This window comes from Poecile atricapillus, chromosome 10, assembly GCF_030490865.1.
Source record: "Poecile atricapillus isolate bPoeAtr1 chromosome 10, bPoeAtr1.hap1, whole genome shotgun sequence".
NCBI lineage: Eukaryota > Metazoa > Chordata > Aves > Passeriformes > Paridae > Poecile > Poecile atricapillus.
This window is the reverse complement of record NC_081258.1, coordinates 6,192,086-6,214,213: the sequence shown is the minus strand read 5'-3', so window position 1 is coordinate 6,214,213 and position 22,128 is coordinate 6,192,086. Positions and strand designations below refer to the sequence as shown.

Here is a 22,128-nt window from a genome sequence, read left to right as displayed (position 1 = left end):
CTTATAAGGCGTTGAGCAGAACACTAATTTCAACTGTAAAATCACACATATATGGTATGGCGGGGGGGGGGGGGGGGGGGGGGGAGGAGAGAAATACATTAAAAAAAAACCCACTACAAACAAATTCAAGGGCATTATTTCAGCAAAGCATCGTCCCCGCCGGCTGCAGCCCGTCGGGACAGCGCGACCCTCGGCCGCGCTCCCGGGTGCCAGAGCCGCTTTCCCACCGAGGGCTGTTCGGCTCCGAGCCCCCGCTGTGCCTCGCCGGGCCGGATTTCCGCCGCACGCCCGCCCCGGGGCGTTCAACCCAGCGATGGAGAGGCAGCCGGGGCGGGGGGGCCGGGCCTGTGACGGGCGGCTGTGCCCGCCCCGGCTCCCGGTCTCCGCCCGGCAGGGCCGAGCACCCGGCGCCGCGCCCGCCCCTTCCCCTTTCCCTTCCCTTCCCTTCCCCCGTCCCTGCCCGCGGCGGGGCCCGGGCGGCTCCGGCAGCAGCGGCCGCGGTCCGCGGAGCGCCCGCAGGTACCGGGGCCGGGGGAGGCGGGCGGGGGCAGCCTCGGCGGGGCCGCGCAGGCCGCGGGGAGCCCCGGGCCCGGCCCTGCCCCGGCCCGGCCCTGCCCCGGGCCCGGCTCTCCGCGGCGCCGGGGCCGGGCTGGGACCTGCGGCAGCGGCGCGTCAGGAGCGCTGGCACCGAGCGGGGTGGGGATGAGCATCTTGCCTTTGTTAATGCATTATCAGGTGTGCTGCAGACCGGCTCTTCCGAAGCGTAAGCTGGCGAAGTTGCCCGTGCGTTTTCCCAGGTGTGTGAGGAGGAGGCGAAGCTAATCCGCTGCAAAAGCTCTAAACAAAGTTGTGCGGTTGAGGCGTGCTCCCTGCGGCGCTGCCGGCAGCAGCACGGCTCCAGCGGCGGAGCACAAGCAGCTGTTGCTGCCGGGGTGCCGCGGTCGGTGCCGCGGCTGAGGCGGCCCTGCCCGCCGGGAGCGCCGCTCCGAGCCCGGGGCACCGCGGGCAGGGACCGGCCGAGCTCTGGCTCTTGTGCTGCTCTCAAATCCTGCCGTGCGTCAAACACCAAGTGTTCTTTTAATGCTGTCTCACAAGTGTTCTCTGGCGTCGTTTTCTGCATCTCTTGACCCCCTTTTTTTGGGATTTCCTGAAAGCCAGCATTTAAATTCGTATTTTAGACGCCCAGCTAAAATGCGCTGAAAAGACTAATTTTTCTTTGAAGAGCTCAGACTTTTTTTAAAAGGGGAGCCTGGTGTGTGTTTTGAGTCAAGGGCTAAAAAATGAGGGCAGTCAAAATAATGAATAATTCTGAAAACCTGTTCAAGAGTACGTAAAATGGTGAACGTTAGTTTTTGTAATTCTAAGACGATGTTTCCTGTACTTTCATTTGGTGAGTGGTACAGATTTTAAGAAAAATGCTGCATTTTGTTAAGATAGATGTTATGTGCAGTGGAGTTCTAGAAGTCAAAGTCTGTGATGTCAGTGAGATGTGGTTTTATTTTCACATATTTCATACACTATGGAGTGACTGTTTGGGTAGGAAGATGCATTGCTTGTGTGTGTCCATTTAGGAGTCAGGCTGAAGAATAATGAATTAAAGTGACTGACATCATGACAACCGTAAGACAGAGAAGGGTTGGAAAAGGCGAAGAAGCAGCTGAAGATCAGCCTTCAGAGGAGACAAACGTGAAGCCTGATGGGAAAATTCCGCCTGGTGAGTAATGAAAAACAAAGTGACATTATGGCTTTTTAGTAGTGTTTTGTTTTGATCTGTCCTAAGCACAGCTCAGAACAATGAGTACGTGCCAAATGCATTTCCATACTTGAATATCACCAAAATTAATTAGATGAGACAGAGGGTCTCATGCAGATTGCTGCATGTCAATCTTATCTCTGTTTTTAAATCCTAATTTGAATTGGTGAGAAGAACTTTTTCAATTTATTATTGGTGACACACTATCAGATTGTATGTAGCCATCCAAAGTTCTTGAAAGAATCCCAGTCCAAATCATTGGTAATGTAAAAGGATTTGAAGACAACTGATGAAGTGTACTTAAAAATAGGCAGGTTGCATATGAAATCTGAATTTAACTGCAAACTTTTGCTCTTTAATTTATAGGCCACTGGTTAGGTAAATTTAAAAGAGGGTCATTAAGTGTCTTAATTCCAGGATCTGTTTAAATAATGAAATTCTGACAACATTTTTGTATGGAATTATAGCTTTAGAGCTGACAAAGTTCCTTGTTTTTGGGGGGATTTTTAGATTAACTTATTTTAAGGGATATTTTGATCTAAATTCTAAATGTTTCTCTGCATTTGGGCAGATGAAAGGAAAGTTCCATTGTTGTTTCTGCACAAACACACTTAGGCTGTATACAAAAAGGGCAAGTGATCATAGTTCTCCTGTAGCCCAGCCCTCGGTTCCATGGAATTGCATACTTGCAACCCATAGGTGGATGTCACTCACAGTATAAAATAGCCATTTCAAAGATACAATTCCAGATCACTAATCCATATTAAACCTTACATTAACACTGAAAATACAAAAACCCCAACAAACTCAAGGCCCAGGAATGTGAGTGCACAGTGGGGGCCTGGAGGTACCCAGGACACCTCCTTCCTTTGCCATCATCCCATCCCTGACCTTGCTCTGGTGTCAGCAGGAGCTGTCTGCAATTCCAGGCATGACACCATCCATCATCAAAGGCTGCTTTGGCTGCTCTTCAGTCTCTTTGTGGGTATTTAGTGAGGCTTCTGAACCTTCACTGTGTTTTTTTTACAAAAACTGAGCAAACCCCCCAAAAAGGCAGCTATTTTTAGACCTGTGAGGGAGATGTGAATTTCTTACTTTGTCATCAGTCATCCTGTATCGCTTGAATTTAAAAATTTCTGGGTGATATTCCAATTCAGATTTAAAAATTAGGTATAGCATTGAGCTAAACTTGTACAGGATCATGGTGTTCTTATATTTAAAGTATACCAATTAAGGCACACTTTATTTCACTTTGTATGTAAATAAAATACTCTGATTTTCCTGTATGAGAAAATAAAAACCACGTCTCCATAAAGATGTGTTAAAACCAGGTGTCCTGTTACTTGCAGAATGTGAACTGTACTGGCATAGGCAGTGGATAAATGGCTTTCCAAAATCTCTATAGGTTCAATAATATGTTTCACAAGTACAGACTGAAATACTTTTCTTCCAAGATCCTCCAGGTGGAAAGGTGTGGAACATACTCTCAATAACTGTTGGTGGAATTGTTGCCATCTCTGTTGGACTTCTTACTTCTGTTTATGTGGCTACACTGCATGAAAATGACCTGTGGTTTTCCAATATCAAGGTAACAATTGTTTTCCTAATTTCATCATTAGTTTGGTGGAGCATTAATATGAGAATTAGTTGAAATTTCATTTTTTTGTGTATTTGTCTTGTAACCCGCTCAACACCAGAATATTTCATTTTTAAAAATTCAATTTAAAAAAGGCTGTGCTTCCCTTCCTACCATACTTCATCAGCTCTATAAATACCTGTCCCCAATTTTCTCTCTAAAAATATTGCTAGAGAGCTCCTGTCTCAGTTGTAGCTATGGTTCTTCCAAAAATTAATCTTTATCTACAGTAGAATTTCAGCATTTTACTATATGTTTTTCTATAATCATCTTACTTTTATCCACCACAATCTAAAATTAAAATAAAAACCAATAGGTAAAGAAATAATATGCAAAATCTCGGCACACACTTCTTGAATTGTATTTACATTGTGGTATTGTTAATACAGTTTAGGGACAGTCTCTTAGTATTCAATACTAATTTTATATCATGTCATCATAAATGTGCAAACCTCAAAACATATTTCTGCCATTCACTAATGTAAACCCAACCATTCCCAAGACCCAGGACTGACTATTCGTAGAATCACTGCAGAGAAAATAATGCAGCTGTACCCACAGCTAAATTTAACCAGAGAAAAGATCAGGTGAGTCATTTTCCTTTCAGATGCCTAAAATCCATTCTGCTAGGTCTGTGTATTGTCTTGTTCAAAGAGTACATATATTTAACTGGAATACTTGCCTTGCAATATGTCTTTTTTTATGCTACACACTTTTTGTGCCCCAGAAACATTTATATTCCCATAATACAAATAATTTGCATTTGCTGCAGCAATTGCTGTTGTATTATACATATAATTCTGGGTTGTACCCACCCTTATCTTCCCTTGATTATATGGAGAGATTGTACATAAAATATTGAAGGTGCGCCTTGGGTTTGCCTTTTCCTTCCAAAAGCAAGTAGTGAATCATTTCAGGGTGTTGTACATTTCAAAGTACAAGTAGGCATGGGCTTGTGGCAGTGTATGGACATAATGGATAAATCTTCTTTATTCTGCCAGACTGACCCAGGGGAGCACAGAGTTCACTGAAATAAGCAGTGCTGTAGTTGTAATTAAAATGTCCCCTCAATGGGTGAAGCAGTCGTTTTATTTGATAATTACTGTTTTCATTTTAAGTACACTAGAATGCCATTAGATATCAAAGCTGAAATAAACCCCTCTAGTTTTTGTAGTCTGAGTTTTAGTGTGTCTGTAGTTGTTGTTTCATCCCATGGAGGTGATGGGTAGCTGGTAACACTGCAACAAGAACAATTTCAGCCAATTGGATGGAAAGATTCTAAAAAGCATTAAGTTCATCTACCAGCAAGGTAAAGGAGAAAGAGCTGCAGACACTCTCTGGTGTCACAGTGTTTCTTCTTCAGGGGGATATGATCTGGCTGCAGTGCTCATTTTAAATAACATTCTGCTTTAGGAGTAGTATGGGAAGACTGCATATGAAGAGTCTGAAATTTCCTGCAAAGCTGAGGCAGGAAGGCTCTTCCCAGTATGTGTAAAACAATCCACAGATGTCTCTGTGCCTGTGTGTAGGATTGTGGTCTCTGCAGGGGTCTGTACATGTTTTCCAGCACTTCTGAATTGGCTAATCTTTTCATTACAGCACTTACTATATACTAAGAAAGAAAAGACCCTCAAAAATTACATGGAAAATAAGTGGAAAATTGTTTTTTTTTCTCTCTAACATTTTATAGTTTGGCCAAAGCATATAGTTTTGCAGGTATCAACTGAACTTTCCAAAAGTTTGAAAATAATAAGTTTTATTTTAGTTCATACCTCTGCCCAGATTCTTGGAAGGAAGAACTGTAGTCTGATCTTTGCCCCACAATTATTGCATGCCTTGCTTAGTGAAATGCAGAGGTGATCTCATTTCATTATATTTTTATTAAACATAACATAGAATAAAGGGATGCATTACAAACACACATCCAGTGTTTTATTAATCTCCATGCCTGTGAAATACAGTAGAGCATCACCACTGCTCTGCAACATAGAAAAGAAAAATTCTAAATGACTTCTACTCCCATATATTTTAAACTGTTAACTTGGGTCACCCTGTGTTGGCTGTAAATGGGGAAAATTTGAGGATTTAGGTTGCTGAAATCTGATACAAAAATATATAGCAGTGTATTATTTCTCTGAACTTCATTCCTTTCATCCAGTAAGCTACAATTAGTCAGGTGATAAGAATTTGTGCCCAGAAGGGTCTGTGTAGCAACTTAATTAATACAGAGATGTAATATATATGTTCTCTTTGAAGAAGGTCTGTAGTGTTTTTCTGATGCTTTTGCACCAGGCAGATGATTGTACCTGCACCTTTTAGGTGCAAAAGGTGGAATTTTTGTTCTGAAGACCCTACTGATACATGAACGCTACAACTGCATATTTAAAAAGTATGCAGTTGTACTCAACCCTAAAAATTGGAAGTAAAAAGACATTATTATGCAAAGTCATGACTCCTAACTCCTAAATAATTGGAGTCAGGACTTGCACACACACTTGCAGTGATTGCCTTTCTGTAATTTCAATTGTAATTCATCGAAAGCCAGTTCAGTTTTGGGTGTCTTCCAGCAATGGTTCACCCAAGTAGAAAAACTGTCTGGTCGTTGTTAAACTGTTTTGCTGTATTTTGAATATGGCTTTCAACAGTGCATTGATTTCAGCTGCTGCTCTGTGTGCGAGTCTTGTTCTTGTTTGCTGGTAAATGTGCCTGCTATTATCAATTAGCCATGGTCACAGGAGAAAGATGTACAATTGTTTTCTTACCAGGAAAACTGAAAAAGCACATCTTGAAGAGTTGTTTATGCGATGAAGGAGGTACATAATTGCTCCATTTCTTTTTTTATTTCAAGACTTACTGAAAGAATGACCAAAAATACAAAATAGAAAAGATTCATCATATCATGACGCTTAGTCAGAAGCTGTGTCCATGTCCCCTTCCAGCAGGTCTCACAGGTTATAATCTCTTACCTTGATCAAATAACTTGGGAGAAAAAATTTTGAATCCCTTCTCATATACGTTAAACCAACAAACATTTCTGTTTGTGATGGTGGAAGTCAAAACAGATTTCTTATCCAAAAAACCATTCTCAGTTTTCTGTAAATGTTCTGGCATAACACATCTGAAATGGCTTGTCTATTTTCAGTGATTTCAGTAGCAATTTAGTGGCTGCCCCTGCAGTGTAGCATCTTTTGGGAACAGAATCTGCTGTGCAAATAACAAAATGGGGGGCCACCTCTCCTGTCAGCCATTGCATTGCTTATTCAACTGCAGATTCTGAAGAAGCTTCGAACAGGAATGAGCCAAGGCCACGTAGCAAATTATTACTGTAGAAAAAACCTATAAACTTCAGAGCATTCATTTCTTCTTCACCCCTTCTGAGTAAGCATTTAGATACTATTATTGATTTTTCCTTTAATAAAATTGCTGCTTGTAGGAAGTCAGGAATGAAAATACAAGATTGTAAGTCTTTCAGCAGAAGAATGCCAGGATTTAGTCTGTGAAGGGCTTGTATTTTTCCTTTGTTCATTTTGAATACAAACCAACGATTATTGCCCAGAGAAGCTGTAGCTGCCCCTGGATCCCTGGAAGGTGCCTGAGGCCAGGTTGGAGCAACCTGGGATAGTGCATGGAGTGGTACTGGATGGGCTTTAAGGTCCCTTCCAGCCCCAAACATTCAATGATTCTATGAAGAAAAGCAGGGAAACAAATCATGAGAGCTGCACAAAGTGAATGTTCGGGCACAGAGGGAAGGAGGGCATCCAGGACTTTGGCAGTAGTTTTCCACAGAAGTTACCTGTGAAGGTGTTAGGGGTACTTTTACTCTGGATCAGATCAGATCTTGAACATGCCACTCAAACAGATGGGCTTGAGGTTAACCAGCCAGGAGAACTGTCCAAGGATTAAATATATTTGCTGAAGGCTTGTTCTCAACTGGGAACATTGACAGCAGCTGTGTGTTGAGTTTCCACTTGTACACTTGAGAAAATTTTCAAATCTTCCTGGTCTTCAATTGGAAAACTAATAAACAGTTCCAATTACACGAGTTTTGTTTTAGCTATCTCAAAAAAAGAAAAGTAATTGGAGCTTTATTTATGCTCATTATTTATAGAAAAACTCATCTCAGACTTTGTCTGCTTGCTCAGCATTCTGAAGGACTTGGTTAAGGAGTTGGAGGAATCATAAGCTCTAAAATTTTGCACTGCCCTTGAGAGAAAGTCCTTTGTGTTTGGTTCTGAATGCTTAACATTATTAGGATACAATTGCATAAATTGAAATAACAAGCATCTCTCTGTGTGTCCCAGAGGGCAGTGTTCTTTATTTTTCCCTTGGAACAGTGATAACTTCTTTGTTACAACCTCACAAAGTGAATATCCAGACAGATAGGCATGTGCTTTTACAATGTTTACCCATAAGTCTGTAGATTTTTATTGACGTGGAATGCTACGAAAAGTATAAATTGCTGTAGAACTGGAAAAGTATTTTGAGTGAATAAAACAGATGTTATCTTAGCATGAAACAGATGTAAAACTCACTAGTGTTTGTGTCATAAAGTATAGCATTTGGTTGAATACAGCTGGTGCCAGGATTACAAATTAATCATGTTTGAATGCATTTTTGCTAATTAGATCCCCTTCTGTGACTCCTCTCTCCCCCTTAATAAATTCCAAATGTTTGCATTCCTTTTTTTTTTCTTTTTTTTTTCTTTTTTTTTTTAATGAGCATTTAAGAGTCAGCCACTTTTTGATATTAGAAAACTTTTCAGTAGTGATGAATTTGAAAGTAGAGCTTGTTCAAAATCCAGCCCTTTCATTTTGCGTAGTGTATGATGATGATTTATATGTCACAGGGCAGCTGGAGAGTTTAATTGTGAACTTAGATTGAATCAGTTGTGGTTTTATCTATTGGCTTTTCTCAGGCCAGAACTAATATTGGTTTGTCAGCTGCTGACTTCAGTAAAATACATGCTTTGAGATAAGAACCTGTACTGGGCAGTAGAGGAGAAAAGAACAGGGTTTTTTGTCGAGCTTTATGTTAGCTGTGAAATAGAATTGATTCTGCTCCAGCATAAGAGTTGTGACTGTATAAGAAGTTGAAAGTCTTGGGGTTCTGTGCAAGGTTGCATTAACAAGAATGGCATTCATAAAAGTCTCTGAAAAAGTAATATTCTCTTGTTTCAGTAAGATTCTTTTGTACAGAAAGATGAATTCATAAGGTTATTTTTAAAAATCACAATTTAAAAATCACAATCACAATTTTTTTAGTGACTTGCATATACCACATACAGGGATTTCACTGGATTTTCAAATCTCAATATAAACTTTTTCTAACTGGATAGAGACCTTTCCTAACTTACTGCTTAGGAGATACATTTGCTGGGATGTTATTATACAAACTACTAAAAGGATCACTAATAACAGAACATCTTCTGTATAAGATGATTGTTAGTTCTCATCAGATTAGTTGTTCATGCCATCTTTGTTTTAATGTGGTTGCCCAAAGCTGTGGATTTGTTAAATTTCATTAGGTCTTCACAACTAATGAGGTAACAAAAGGAAATGCATTCCAAAGCAGACAGCTATCAGATCTTACCACACTCCATCTGCTGCAATATCAGCCAAGAAAAAGGCATAGTTTGAGATGTACCTGGTTTGAAGTGTACCTAGTTCAGATAATTTGAACATTTTTAATTAGAAATAAGAAGCTCACCCAGCCCTAAAGGCAAGTAAAGAGTCCCTTTTCCTTTCACCTGTAATTTAAGAATGAGAGTGATGACAGCTGGCTTCCTGCAAGAAGCAGTGTTGAACAAGTGGGCAGCAGCATCCCCTGCCAGCTGAAATATCCCTGGCATTACAGTGCAGCCCCCACATAGCACACTGAATTAATGGAGCCTTGAGCTGGCAAAGCTGTGGAGCACAGTGGAATAACTACATCTGGGAGAAAAGGTTAAATGCACAAAGCACGGCTATGCAGCTTTACAGTCCACCTGTGGGCCACTGTGCCAATGTAAGCTTGTGATATTACAAAAAAATAGTGAAATACCCAAAATATTTCCAAGCAGCATATCAGAATCACAAAAAACATGCACATGTCCCCAGTTAAAAGAGTCATTTACATCCCAGCCATTTGCCTCTCACCCTAATTTGTTGATGTGCGTTTACCTTTAGTTGCACTAAGTTGTTTAGAATGTGAAACCCAAAGACTGAGACTCTCTGGAGGTCAATTTCCCTGGTGCAGCAGGAATTGAAGGCAGCTTTGCATGATGGTGAAAAGCAGATGGAAAGTGAATTTACTGTTGAACTTCACTTGCAGGAGGTTGAAAGAGAAATTTCATTCAGAACCGAGTGTGGACTTTATTATTCCTACTACAAACAGATGATTCAGGCTGCTTCCATACAGCAAGGTATTGTAAACTGTAAAGTAAGTTTTGCAGCTGACTGTTTGTAGGTTTGGTTGGGTTTTTTCCCCGATATAATTGAGAACAAGGCATATTGTAACTATGAAAGATAGTGTAACAATTGTACTGGAGACAGATTTATTCTGTTCCTGTGCCAGGGAGCCACTAAGTTATGGACATAATAAATTTCACAGTGATGCATTGGTTTCTGTGCCACACCTTCACATGCTGATGAAGGCAATCACTTTGAGGGACAACTTTCATATCTGTTAAGGTTTCAGCTTACTGGTTTATTCAGTTTATTACTTTCATTTTTATTCTTCTCTTTTTTATTGTTCTCTTGTTTATTTTGAGCTATGAGCTATTTCTGGGAAGGGGCAATGTTTTTTGCTGTATTCCTGGACAGTAAGTGACACAAGGAGCAGCTTCCAAGGGAATCATATACAGTGATGGGGCTTTCTCAGACAGTCTCATGTTTTCTAGATATTTTGCTGTTGCTCCCTAGCAATTCTGCTTATACTACACATTTTTCAGTATTAACTTCACCTGTGATTGAAGTAGTGCCAAGAACAGTTCTCAGGATCCAGAATGTACCACAGATTCTATGCTGGGGATGGAAGTATAAAAATAAATGTTTTATACATTACTAAATATATAGTACTTGAATTAGCACTGTGAGTCACATTTGAAGCAGGGAAGCTGAAGACCTCAGAAGGTCATGTTGATTCAGAGGTAATATGTTCTGAATCATTGACTCAAAGTTTGCAGTTTCTGATGAGAGATCCTAAAATACCTTTGAAAAAGTTATTCACTGTTCAAATGAAGATGGAGGAGGAAAATGACAATCTCCTATTTCAATTTCTCTTTATCATTAAGGTTTACATGGTTTAGTATATGACAATAAAACTGAATCTGTGAGGACAATTAACATACTTGAAAGAATGAATGTTTACCAGGAGGTGTTTCTCAGCATTCTGTATAGGATTCTTCCAATTCAGGTAGGCATTTATTTATGGCTTTAGATTGTAAGTGCATTATGAAGATTGCGCAGTGAATCATAGCTCCCCTTTGTAGATATTTTCTAATTAGAAACATTCCTGATACCTTTTTAATTTGTAAAAGCAAAACCTAATTCATACTAAGTATAACTCCCCCCTCCATGAGTGTTTTAATGTCAACATCAGTATTCTTGTGTTTTACAGCAATACCTAGAGCCTGTTTATTTTTATATCTACACTTTGTTTGGACTTCAGGCAGTTTATGTCATTGCTCTGTATGTAACAAGCTGGCTTCTTAGTGGAACATGGCTTTCAGGGTTGTTGGCAGCTTGCTGGTATATTACAAACAGGTAAGTGAGATTAAACATTCAATCTTTCTAAAATTGTGCCTAGTTTTAAAGGTAAGGCATTAAAGCTTTAAATGCATGATTAATTGGACAAAACATGAAACTATAAGGCCGCTCTCCAATTAGCCAGAAAATGGAAAAAATGTTTAAATAACAAAAAATAATTAGAAAATAATCAGAAATGAGTTGTGGGTTTTTAAAGGTTCAGGAAGTTTGAGTAGAAAATTTGTTTTAAATTGGTCTCCAAAAATGGACTACATCTTTCAGATGTGTCTGGAGCTCCAGGTGATGTGCCCTGTCTTCTCCAGCCTAGGATCTCTCAGGTGTTAAAGACATCTGCACAAGAGCCCTTCAAATGTCTTATCACTCCCCCACACTTGCCTCCAGGGCTTCCTTCCGCAACCTCAGCTCATCTGAAGTTCAGCTTCTCTTTCCCCTTATTCCTGTAGCTGTCTCCTGCACTAAGCCTCAGATAAAAAATGTGGTAATTGGAGCTGTTCTAGTGCCTTATCACTTGAAGAATTATCAGTTTGGAGATAAAAATCCAAGAACTGGCTTTATGCCAGAATTAAGCTGCTGGCATGGAGTTAAGACTGGTGACATTGGCTGGTAAACAGAAAGAAAATAAAACTACAGTCTTGGTTCTACCAGAAACGTTTGATATGTTAATGAGCAGCTCTAAAGGAATTTATCTGCAAGCACATCCACTACAGAATAATTACAGGTGTATGGAGGCAAGATGTTTCCTTCTCCAAATATAAAAGTAATTAAAAGCCACAAGCAATGTACAGTATTTCACATGTTTTTTTCATGGGGTCATCACTTCCATTTACAGAATATTTGGAGCAAATTTGTCCATCTTTCTAATAATTGGTGAACAATGAGAGCATGTTTCCTTTATGCAATATAATAAGTGCATGGAATGGATTTGGATAAAGACTTTCTCTCCAGATAAATTACATCTGAGGCTACTGAGTAACTCTATTTAGATGCATTCTTCCTCCAGCTAAGCATCTCTCAGATATGTTGCTTACTTGCCTTTTTTAGCAGATACTACACCAGGATAGGACAGAAGAAGGATAATTATTCTTTGTTTTTAACTTTTAAATCAGGTTCTGCAAATTACTGTTCTTTGGGGAGTTCTTCCATCATGTACTTCTTATGTTCAAAAGATTCAAAAATGACCAAAAGCTCATAAGCAGTTAAACTGTGTTCAAACTCAAGTCACTGGGATCACAGTGAAAATTGTATTCTGTTTATATTCTTATATGTGCATTTGCAAACCAAAAAATTAAGTAAATGATCTATGGTGTGGAAATCCACAAGCTGGATTTTAGGAGTGCTTTTAGTTTGGGGTGTATTTATCATTTCTAAGTTACCCTATGCTGTGCTTCATGGGTAAGATGTAATCCATGTTATTCATTAACATGTAATTCATGTTAATGAAGCCGAAGTACATCATTTGAGATGCAGAAACAATGGATAACTTGCAGAACCTTCATAGTGGTTTATTTTCAGAGGCAGGTGTGTTAAAGGAACTGGAGTGTAGAGCCTCCATTTTTATAAATAAGGAGTTAAAATAGCACAAAGTTGTCTGTCATTGCAAGCTGTCTGTCACCAAGTGTTTGCTAGATTTTAAATGTGTGAAACTCTCTGTTTTGTACAGGGTAGATACTACAAGGGTAGAATTCACCATTCCTTTAAGGGAGAACTGGGCACTGCCATTCTTTGCTGTTCAGATAGCAGCCATCACATACCTACTCAGATCTCATTTACAGCCTGCTCAAGAAGTGAGTATTTCTGACAAGTATGGCACAATAAACTTAGTAACAGAAAACTGCCCTGATCTGCAAGAATTAAAGCAAATGGGTGATACAGTTTCTTTGACCAGCAGTTCTTAAGTCACTACCCCTCATTTTGATCAAGTAGCAGCTATACCACATTATAATTTTATACCACAGTAAAACAGGTATTGCATTTTAGTCTTGGGGGCTGAAACTGAGATTTCACTGTTTTGTTGAAAATGGTATTACAGTGGTAAAACACAGACATAAATCAAGAATTTGTAACTCTAATAAAATGCTTCTTATCCTCCCAAGTTGTTATTGCAGTTAGAAAATTCAGCATTTTAAAAGTGGTTTTAAAATAACACCAGATTAAGGTTGGGTTTGTTGGGGTTTTTTTTTCGCTTGATTATTTGTGTTTTAAGGAAGAAAACCATAAAGTAAAATAAAACTAACTTCCTTCCAGAGGCTCACACTCATGGCTGTATTCATAGCAACGTTTCTCTTTAGCCTGACTTGGCAATTTAACCAGTTTATGATGCTGATACAAGCATTGGCACTATTCATACTGGACTGCTTGGACATGCTTCCCACAGCAAAGGTAACTTTCTCTTTGGAAATAACCTACCTTTGTTTCCTTGTCTTCATAAAGCCAACAGTTGTGAAGATGTTTTCCTAACCAGTGGCCTGGATGCCCAGAGTAATAAAATTACACAGTGTGCCTGGTGCTTTGAAGTCATCACAGTGCATACACCCTGCAAATGTAAAAGTGAATGATGAAAACCACACTATTTCTGATTTTTGTTCACTTTAACATAGTTTATGTCTATTTCATTTTTGTCTACTTTTGTTTAGACACTTATTTGATATTTCCAAATACCATCCTAACAGTTGATCTGATACCACAGCTTTAGCATGGCCTCTTGAAGTTACCAGAAGAAAAAAGTACCACAGGAAATCTGTGTGAGCTGAAGTCAAAGCAATGTGTGAATTTTTCCTCAAGCATTGTGCATCCTTGTTTGTCAGTCAGGGCCAAGCTCTTTACACAGGAGGAGGATGCAGAACACCAGGTTGCTGAGGAGAAGGAGCTGTCTTGCCTGCATTGCCACTCACCATGAAATAGCAGCATTGCCCCTGCTGTGTTGCTGAGCTGGATAAGCCAGAAAATAAAACAAGTCTTACTAAGAAGGTCAGGGATCATTGACAGTCAATCTTACAAAACAGAAATGTACTGTAGAAGATGAAAACACTGTCTTTGACATTAGCATTGCTGTGAAATTCTACCAGGATCATTTTAGGCATGGTGAAAGCTTGCACTGCTTGAAAAAGGTTCAAACTTTAGGAAAGATTACAGAAGGATGAAGTGCAATTAATGTAAATTCATTTTAAATTTGAACCGTACTGATTGTATTAATTTTACTGAAAATGAGTGTGGTGCATGCGTATCAAGATAAATGTGGCTTACTGTAAGTTCCTGAACTCTTCATTATATCTGCAACTGGAAGCTGAAGTCAACATCTAATGTGATTGGTCAGCTACCTTAAAAGTCAGCAAACTACCAACTTCATCCTGAGTTATTCCAAAACAGACTCACCACACCACTGTGTCTGCATTCTTTTTCAAAAAATCACTACTTAGAATTGTTGGAGTTTGTTGGGCTCTTTGATACTGATTTACACCACTGCTGTAATACAAGACTGAACTCGGGGTCTTTGTGTGAGGTAAAATGTACATTTTGGTACCACTGTGTCAGAAAATCAGCTGGGATTTAGTGTTTACGTTGAGCTGAACACTGATAATGATTTAGCATAACCTGGAAGGGATTATACTGGATTATTACTGAAAAGTTTGAGAAAGCAGGTGATGTTTGATTGCTGAGCTGCACTGAGCCATAACTCTTTGGTCATAAAGACATCACAGAGGCTACAGAAGCACTTTTTAGATGAAAGAAAATAAAAACATCTTCCAAATATTAAGTAATTAATATTTTCCTCAAACTGCAGTGATTTGTCTGCTTGATTATAGGATCAGGCTTCCTTAAGTATAAAATGGGCATAAAATATTAATCTAAGTAGTTCAGGACATAAATGTAAAAAGGATACAGTAATGGCTTTACATGTAATGATTTACTGCAAGATGATATGTTCTTTGCAAAAATAATTGATGCTGAAATAAATTATGGAGCATATTCAGAGAAAAGCAGCTATGACTGTAAAGTTTTGTAGACATAAAAATCTCATTATTGTTACAGGTTACATGGCTCTATATCATTCAGGTTTCTGGATTACTGCTGGTCTGTGTCCTACAGTTCTTCAATTCTATGATTCTTGGATCATTAATTATAAGTTTTAATATTTCTGTCTTAATAGCAAGAACAATCCAGGTAGGTACCAAAATATTTCTGTAGTACTAAATAAAGATTATTTATATATATATCTGTTGTTGAGTGTGAATGAGTAATTTAGATGCATTATAATTTTAATTTGCTAATACTAATTAGAGAAATTACTATAGCATACACCAACCCAAACATTGCCTGATCAAATAATGAATTCCATTACACTAACTGCAGCTTAACCAAGCACATCAGACATCATAATTCCATGATTGCTATTAACATTAATGATTGTGCCAGCTGCAGTTTGGATCCTGAAAAAAAAATGAATAAATGGACTTTACACCTGTTTCAGCAGGACTTGGCTTGAATTTATGGATCTGCCTCCAACAAAATTATCTGTAACAACTAGGACAACTAGGCTCATGTCAAGTTCAGCTTTCTGAAATCCATTGCTTCTTTCAAATATTAGGGATTTTTTACTGTAGTTACAGTTCTCTTTTTTCTGATTCTGGCATTGGTGACACAATGAAAGAGTTTACAGCACCATTCCCATTGTGTGCACCTATTCCCAGCTGCCTCTGAGCACTCTTCTGGATCTGCAGCTTGTAACTGGAAAATTGCTCAAAGTCCTGTGAACTGACAGAGCCAGAAGATACCTGTGCCATGTTCAGGTGGAAGGTGTAATGAGTAGGCATTTCAAAAGGCACACAATACTGTGGAGAGTAACCTCTGTAAGTACAATAGGGCTGCTGCCAAGGAAAGGCTGTTTGGCTGCTTCCAAAACTCTGCCAGATCAAAGCTTTTGTGAGTTGTCCCTTCAGCTTGTGCAAGAAGTATATATTTATTCTGGCTACTCAGTTCTGTATCCATTTTTGCTTACATGACTCTATTCCAAATTTGGTGCTGCACAGGAGTAGCAGATCAGTTGTTTCAAATAGCCTGTGATGCTTTTGTTCCAAATACATTTAAAAAAAAAAAGAGGACTGAAATATTAATGTTTTCTTCTTTGTAGAAAAACCTAAAAAAGGGTGGCTTCCTTAGTAGACTTGGGAAACTTATCCTCCATGTTCTACTGGTCTTGTGTTTGACTCTTCTAATAAATAAATTCATTAAGGTAGGCAAATAATTTTTAATATCAAAAATTGCACATTGTATTATGTTAAAAGCTATTTGTTAACCATCTACAGGAATAGCATTAAATAAAAACTGCAGTGAGATTTCTCTGCATCTCAGAAAATACATTTTAGAAATTAAAGATCATTTTGCTAATCTTTGATACATGGATTTGAAAACTTCATAAATTAACACCAAATAATTGGTGCTAACTTGAAGCTCAGCTGTAATTTTATATCAGTTGTAGATCTATACTGTTGAGCATTTGCAAAGTTTTTCACTGAATTTTCTTTTCAATGAATGTAGTTAAAATTGAATACTTTGATTGCGAAGCACCAATTTTAGTAAGGCTGTGTTGCTTTGCAGTTACATTTAAATGATGAAAAAGGCTGTTTACTGTGTGACAGTTTTGATATTTGAAATATAATTTCTCTTCTCTTTCCCCACTTTGTAGAAAATTCTTAATCTTGAGTCAGATGAGCATATATTCAAATTCCTGAAAGCAAAATTTGGATTTGGAGCAACAAGGTACGATTTAGCTGCAGTTTTGCTTTTTTGTTTGACTTGTTTAATTGAAGCCTTTGGGTTGTTCTTATTTCAAATGTGTGCAGTAATTCAGAGTTTTACCTCATGTTTATGTCATAGTTGCCCTAAGAATAATCTGCACAACTGTAACTTTATAATTTCTTGGGGAAAAAAGGAAACTTTGATCCATTTTTACATCAAGTTATGAAATACATGATGGACAAAGATCTTTATTTCTTTTTTTAGAGATTTTGATGCTAACCTGTATCTTTGTGAAGAAGCCTTTGGGTTACTACCTTTAAATACTTTTTCAAGACTCTCCAGTACATTACTTTTTTACGTCTATGGATTTGTTCTTTTCCTTCTGACAGTAGCAGCTGTAATTGTTGCCTTTCGAAACCTCAGGTAAATACAGTTTTAAGATAATTTACATTTTTGTCAATTTTCTTTTCTTCAGCTGGCTGAGGAACTTAGAGGTGAACACAGCAGCAAATACAGGATTGCTTTGTAAAGCTACTGAGAAGTGGGGTGTGTGACAGAGAATTTAGACAGAATAAGGAACTTCCTGTTGAAGCTAAAAATATAAACAGAGAAACATCCTTCCCTAGATTTAGTCAAGTTCTTTGCTGTTGAAGTTTGGCAGTTTGTATAATGTTGGTTGCATTTTTTGGGATGAGGAAAAGCAGACAAAGGATGTCTTTATCTAAAACTATGTTAGTTTCTTTAGTTCATCCCATTTTCCCCGTGCAAAGCACTCCAAATCACATTTCCCACGTGTTGTCCTCAAGCTGCCCAGAAATGAGCAGGAATAGTCTGTGCTGAGCTTTGTGATCTGTGTGAAGGAGCAGGAGCTGTAACTGCATCTCTGCTGGCAGGTCCCAGGGCTGATCTGTGGCATTCTGAGGTATCTATAGAACACAGAAGAAAATCAGATACAACTGCTGTTCAAAACAAAGTGGTTCATTACAGTGCTCTCAGTTTTACATGTACAACCTGGGCAAAAGATAGAAGGGATCATCTAAAACTTGATTAATCAAAAATTCAAGGAGTGTCACCTGACTAGTGTCACTGTCACAGATTTTAGGGAAGACTGGATTAAAAAGGAGAGAGAGCAAGAGAAAGGGAGAGTATCCAAGACATTCCAAAACTATGTTATGACAATTACATATTATAGTAGTAATTGTCACATGTCACTCATCTGTAAAAAATTTTAATACTGTTTAACCAGCCTCTTTAAAAACTTCTCCATCAGTCAATTTTAAAAATAAAGATTCTGTAGCTCTTATTTTCTGCAACCCTGGATGTAATCCCAAACATGTCCATAAATCTCAGTGCATTTATCTCATCCCCTGCCCTGAAAAAAATGGGAAAACCCCACAAACTGAAGCAGCTTCTTTTTTTGGAGGGCCCTCCACATACATTCACAAGACTAGACACCTCAGGAAATAAACACTCCTTCCAGGGCTCATTTTCCCTAACTCTGCTTCCAATCTATAGGTTTAGTAACATTCAGATAAACCAGTACATCCTCACAAATCACAGTTAAATTCTTCACTCTCATCAAAAGCCCTCTGAAAATGGAAGTAGCTGCTTCAAAAAAGAAACCAAGCTTGCCTTGCTGTAATCAGTTTTATCTCAGTCTAATCCAGCTCATTTAAACTCATTGCATTTCCAGAAATCTGCACATGAAAAGAAATACCTGATGCTGCATCAAGTTGGTGGCATTAGGCTAAATTATATCATAGATAAAATCAAATATTGTGGGCTCAGCAATGGTTGTTATTTCTGGCCTCAGAAAGATTTGGTGCTTTTTAAAATGCAGATAATTATATGAAACATGTTACAGAACTTAATATAACACTGTTTTATTCTTCAAATAGTGGCTCAAATCAAGTCCAGTTAAAGGCAAAAATGGAAGAACATACAGTGACACTGAAGCCTGATGCTGCCTACAGCTTAGTTCACACGGTTCTTTTTGGATGTCTGGCATTAAGCACAATGAGGTATATTTTTGTGATTCTACTAAGGCCTTGTTTAGATGATTGAGTATACTTTTTAAGAGTGTAAAATATGTTGACCACAAACTGATAGGATCATGAACTTTCTTTCTCTCCCTGGTGTGTTTCTACTTGTAGACTGAGGCATTTCCCAAAATTCTGCCATAAAGAATGGAAGTTTTGGAGCAGAGACGTTCCCAAGAGCGTGTAGCAAAGTGCAGTGTCAGTCCTGTACTCAGTTATTTCAGGGGCCTGAAAGTCCAAGAAAACTCTTCAGAATTTCTCTAGACATTAACTGCTCTCACAAGCAGCTTTGCAGAGCTCCAGATGATGATGAACAGCTTGTGTTTTTCCAGGATGAAGTACCTCTGGACATCCCACATGTGTGTATTTGCATCCTTCGGCCTGTGCAGTACGGAGGTTTGGAAACTCGTCCTGAAGTGTCTCCATCTCTACACATCCCAGAGGGTGAGCACTGCACTCAGCATTTCATCCACTGGGGTTTGGATTGGGTTAAACCTGGTAAAGCTCAGGGATGAATGTTGTTTGTAGTTCTCTCAAACCAGGTATCTCTGCCATACCTTTGTATAAATTCAGTAAGTAAAGCAGATTTTCTGGTGGTTTCTATATTGGACAATTCCATTGGAATACACTAGATGGCAATATAGATGTGGGTATGAAAAATAACCACAATTTTACTGAAAAAGTCTCCATATTAAGAAGTCATCAGCAGTCTGAGAAGACCTTTGCAGTCAATTATATTGAATGACAGTGTTTTCTACCTTGTAGAATACAGATTTAAATATATAAATCCATCTTTTGTGATGGGTCTGTAATTAGGGTTTTACTTGAAAATAAAATCAGAATATGGGATTAAAATCCAATATATTAAATTCCACTGCATGTTAAATATTTCAAATATCAATACATTAAAAATTAATTATATTAAATGTATCATCAAAATAACCAATTTTTTTTTTCAATTTCTCATAGACACAGGTGATTAAGTATTCTGTACCAATAATTACATTACTGTACATTTCATTTAAGGTAAGAATTTTTTTTCCCAATGTTTTGGCATTTTTTTAGTTGCATGAAATTTTTCCTTTCTCCTAGAAGGGTGTTGTCTTACTAGTAACTACATACAAGAATTGTAACTGAATTTTAAGAAGTAGGATAGCTGTGCCTATGAAATTGTCTGTGAAGGATCAGTTTGGCTTATTTGATCTTGAGGAGTTGTTCATAGATACAGATGTTTATCTGATTGTACATGTAAGTAGAAGGTGTTATTTAAATGGATAATTTTATGGAAATGGGAGTTGTCTCTTGTTTTTAACTAAATTGTGGATAATATGCAGATTATCACATTGTGTAATGATTTCTTTTAGGAGCAGAAATAGTCGTAATCTTTACTGCTGTGCCTTTTAAGTTTAAAAGTACAGAATTACTAAATGGTCAAGTACCTGGTTTGTCTTCTGTCTGTTCCAGAAACAGAATATTATTATTGTCAAACACTTAAATGTAAATGCATGAAACATACCTAAATCAATAACATCTACAAGATTATCAGTCTGTCATAGCAGTGAGATTTAGAACACTGATTTAATGGGAAAACCATTCTTTTAACCTGTAGTCACAAAGACAAAAAATTCAGTCTGCTTTGATGGAGAATTTGTTTCTGCAATAACTAGTCTGAGATGAAAATATGTCTGTTAAATAATTCCCTTCAGAAAAACACAAGATTAATTTCATTGTTACAGTTCAAAAGGCAGTAATGAAGCAGTTAAGAAAGCTGCTAATAGAGTTGACTCCAGTATTGTGTTGCCCCCTCTAAAACTGAAACAAAAAGTAAGAAAATACTATTTTTCACTTAAATTGTCTTATTGTTCTATTAAAGGACTTTTTTTTGTCCACTGATGGGATGTTAGGAAGTCATTTACCATTTTCATCATCTCTGAATATGACAGTGCCGTTTCTTTTGACATGGGGGATACCAAGAGCATGACATACCAATAGTCTAATGTGACAGTTCAGTAGGAATAATTTTCCTCCCACTCTTCATGAGCAGATGTAAAGTTCCTAAATCCTGTCAGATTCAATTCTGGAGTCAACAGAAACCACTGATTCCATGGACTTTAGAGCAGTCATTAGTTGTGCTCAGTCTGCCTGAAAAGCAACATTTTCGTGTTTCTTCTAAATAGAGGAAAAATTTTTTATTGACATTAAAAATACTATTTTTAAAATTTCTCAGTAGGAATGAGAAATTCATCACCTTGCAGTGTTTTTTTTTGTCCTGAGTCAGTTCTTGCAGTTGAGCTACCAGAAGAGTGGATCTCTGTGGGGGTCTTTTCTGCAAAGCTGAAAGAGTTGATGAGAAGCCTGAGGGAATCACAGAATATTCTGAGCTGGAAGGGACCCACAAGACTCTTGTCTCAGGTGCCCTGGCAGTGTCAGACAAGAATTCCTACAGAGAGATCCAGAAAGTATCCATTGCTTCTGTGAGAGTGTGGTTTTATATTCTCTCTCTAAAACCTTATAAACAGACACTGGAAGGAGACTTTTGGAACAGAGAATTACTTACCTTCCTCTTTTCCAGACAAGAATTTATCTGTTCAGTCACTGACTGCTCAGATTGCAGGGGCAGTTTGTCTGTACACCACAAAGTTAATTGGCCATCAGGACTGGTTTTCTTGAATTTGTAGGAGGGCAGTTTGGTGTTTCATTATCTGTTACATTTGTCAAAAGAACTATTCTTCAATGCAGTTCCTCAAAATAGGATTTTTATGGGATTATTAACTTAATCCTGAATAAGCTAATGAAAGCCTCTTTTGAAGCATGTGGTTACTACAGCCCCAAATACATCACTTGAACAATAATTTATTGAGATGCAGATGCAGCTACAATGCTGGGTTTCTTTCAGATTTCAGGTACAGGATGTTTTGAGACCTGTAAGACATCTGTACTCCTGTTTATATTATTACAGTGCAAACATCTTTCAGATAAAGTGAAAATGCTGAAGTATTTCCATGCCTACTTTTGCTGTGCTGCAGGTAACACTGCACATATATAAAGCAGTACCAAGTAGTATTTATGTTTCACTTCCTACATTTTGTAGGTAGATTTCACCTTTATCTGCATTCATTGCAACTTCACAATAATGCTCATCAATTTGGGTTTGCATGTCAATAATTCCTGAGTAAATTGTTGGTACTTAAGGTGAGCTCCTGAGTTTGAGCATTCTAA

General features: G+C 38.2%; 1 protein-coding gene across 2 annotated transcripts in view; it reads left to right on the top strand.

Moving 5' to 3' along the window:
- The first annotated feature begins 403 nt into the window (after positions 1-403).
- DPY19L3 (dpy-19 like C-mannosyltransferase 3) overlaps positions 404-22,128 on the top strand; it is a 34,857-nt gene continuing 13,132 nt past the window's right edge. The window contains exons 1-16 of one of the 2 annotated variants that reach the window (XM_058846112.1): positions 446-519; positions 736-797; positions 1,572-1,714; positions 3,208-3,341; positions 9,699-9,789; positions 10,660-10,781; positions 10,986-11,131; positions 12,795-12,918; positions 13,379-13,513; positions 15,164-15,295; positions 16,263-16,364; positions 16,818-16,891; positions 17,135-17,293; positions 18,769-18,891; positions 19,242-19,353; positions 19,879-19,935. In XM_058846112.1, coding sequence (XP_058702095.1) covers positions 1,612-1,714; positions 3,208-3,341; positions 9,699-9,789; positions 10,660-10,781; positions 10,986-11,131; positions 12,795-12,918; positions 13,379-13,513; positions 15,164-15,295; positions 16,263-16,364; positions 16,818-16,891; positions 17,135-17,293; positions 18,769-18,891; positions 19,242-19,353; positions 19,879-19,935 — 1,614 coding nt within the window. In that variant the 5' untranslated portion in view covers positions 446-519; positions 736-797; positions 1,572-1,611. Of the gene's footprint in view, positions 520-735; positions 798-1,571; positions 1,715-3,207; positions 3,342-9,698; positions 9,790-10,659; positions 10,782-10,985; positions 11,132-12,794; positions 12,919-13,378; positions 13,514-15,163; positions 15,296-16,262; positions 16,365-16,817; positions 16,892-17,134; positions 17,294-18,768; positions 18,892-19,241; positions 19,354-19,878; positions 19,936-22,128 lie in introns of both variants that reach the window. The other variant, XM_058846113.1, reaches the window with a different exon arrangement.